Source organism: Vombatus ursinus, unplaced genomic scaffold, assembly GCF_900497805.2.
Source record: "Vombatus ursinus unplaced genomic scaffold, bare-nosed wombat genome assembly UNPS02000577.1, whole genome shotgun sequence".
NCBI lineage: Eukaryota > Metazoa > Chordata > Mammalia > Diprotodontia > Vombatidae > Vombatus > Vombatus ursinus.
The window spans coordinates 15,274,627-15,276,083 of NW_020940355.1; the positions used below are offsets into that span (position 1 = coordinate 15,274,627).

The window sequence follows — 1,457 nt, forward strand, 5'->3', positions numbered from 1 at the left end:
AAAGAAAGAAAGAAAGAAAGAAAGAAAGAAAGAAAGAAAGAAAGAAATCTAGCCCTTAAATCCCAGGATATCTTTCGAGGTTTGAGCAATCAAAATTTATATTCCTTTGGCCAGAACACCTGAAGGTAAAGGTATGAATGATTCCCTATGTGGACAGAGGAAGAGAAGAGAAAAAGGGAAAGAGTGAGAGGAAGGAAGCCACCACTTTATTTTAGCACAGGAAGAACGAAGAGGGTTGGGAAATGGAAAGGTAACAATGCCATAATGGATAGGGCACTAAATTTGGAATCAAGAAGACCTGGGCTCAAATACTGCCTCAGACATTTTCTATTTGTGTGACCTGGGACAGTTCCTTAACTTTTCTACGGCAGTTTCCTCATCTATAAAAAGATGGGACTGGACATGATGACTTTTAAGGACTCTTTCAGCTCTAATGGAGTCAGCACCACTTTCAAATTTCAGCAGGAAATGTTTTGTAACAGCTTTCTTTTGGCAACCTGGTGAAGAAGCCCATGGACCGTTTTTCAGAATAATGTTTTAAAGTGCATAAACCGCAGGATTACAAAGAAAACAATGTTGAAGTACAGTTATCAAAATATTCTGCTAAAAAAAATTCACAGACACCAGGTTAGAAACTCCTGGAAATTATCACACTCCTTTTATCATGTGCTTTTTTTTTTTTTTAACAGCGTTTTCCCCCCCTTATCTAAGCTGTTAATAGACACTTTTAACAAACAAGGCAAAATGAAGTTTCCCAAAGAAGATAAAAGTTTACTATTCACTCAGCCCACAGGACAAAGAGGATCCCAGAAGTCATCTAAACCAAACCTCTTCCTTTTACGGATGAAGAAAATGATACTCAAAGTTAAGTGACCCATCCGGTATTTGAACCCAGGACCTCATAAACACAGTATTACTGCACCATGCAGTTTAATGGCTGGAATTTGTCCCACGGTAAACATATAACTACAGTAATGTCCCCTCTCCAAGCAGAAAATCAATTCCCTTTCTGCTCTAGTTTAACTCGCCCCAAATAGAAAGGAGGGGATCCTCGCTCTCTGCAGCCACTCCGCACACTGGGACTTAGGCAGAGTTATTGGATTCAGCCTTAGAACCCTCCCGATACCACTCACCTCCATCCTACAGCTCGGGTAACAGCAACCCTCGCAGCCCCAGAGGGCTCTCAGCGCTACGCTAATAAAAGACAGCTGCTCCAGCCCAGCGGATTGACTCTAGCCACTGGGGCTCCGAGCCACGGGGCTCCTGCTTACCGTGGGCCAGGAGACTCCGAGAATCCAACCAGCAAAGCCTCTGCTCCTCCCACCTTCGTCCCCGCGGGGCTTCCACAGGCCCTTGACCCAAGTAGGCAATGACTTCTAGTTTCACAAAGGCTTCCCTCAATACAAACTTAAATGAGCAAAGTTTTGAACAAATTTTGTGTAAAAGCCTTTTTTGCA

The 1,457-nt window shown here is 43.0% G+C and overlaps 1 protein-coding gene across 1 annotated transcript in view; it reads right to left on the reverse strand.

Moving 5' to 3' along the window:
- Positions 1 to 878, reverse strand: part of SYCP2L (synaptonemal complex protein 2 like) — a 73,491-nt gene extending 72,613 nt beyond the window's left edge. The window contains exon 1 of the mRNA XM_027867921.1: positions 792 to 878. Coding sequence (XP_027723722.1) covers positions 792 to 878 — 87 coding nt within the window. The remainder of the gene's footprint in view (positions 1 to 791) is intronic.
- Between the last annotated feature and the right edge of the window lie 579 nt (positions 879 to 1,457).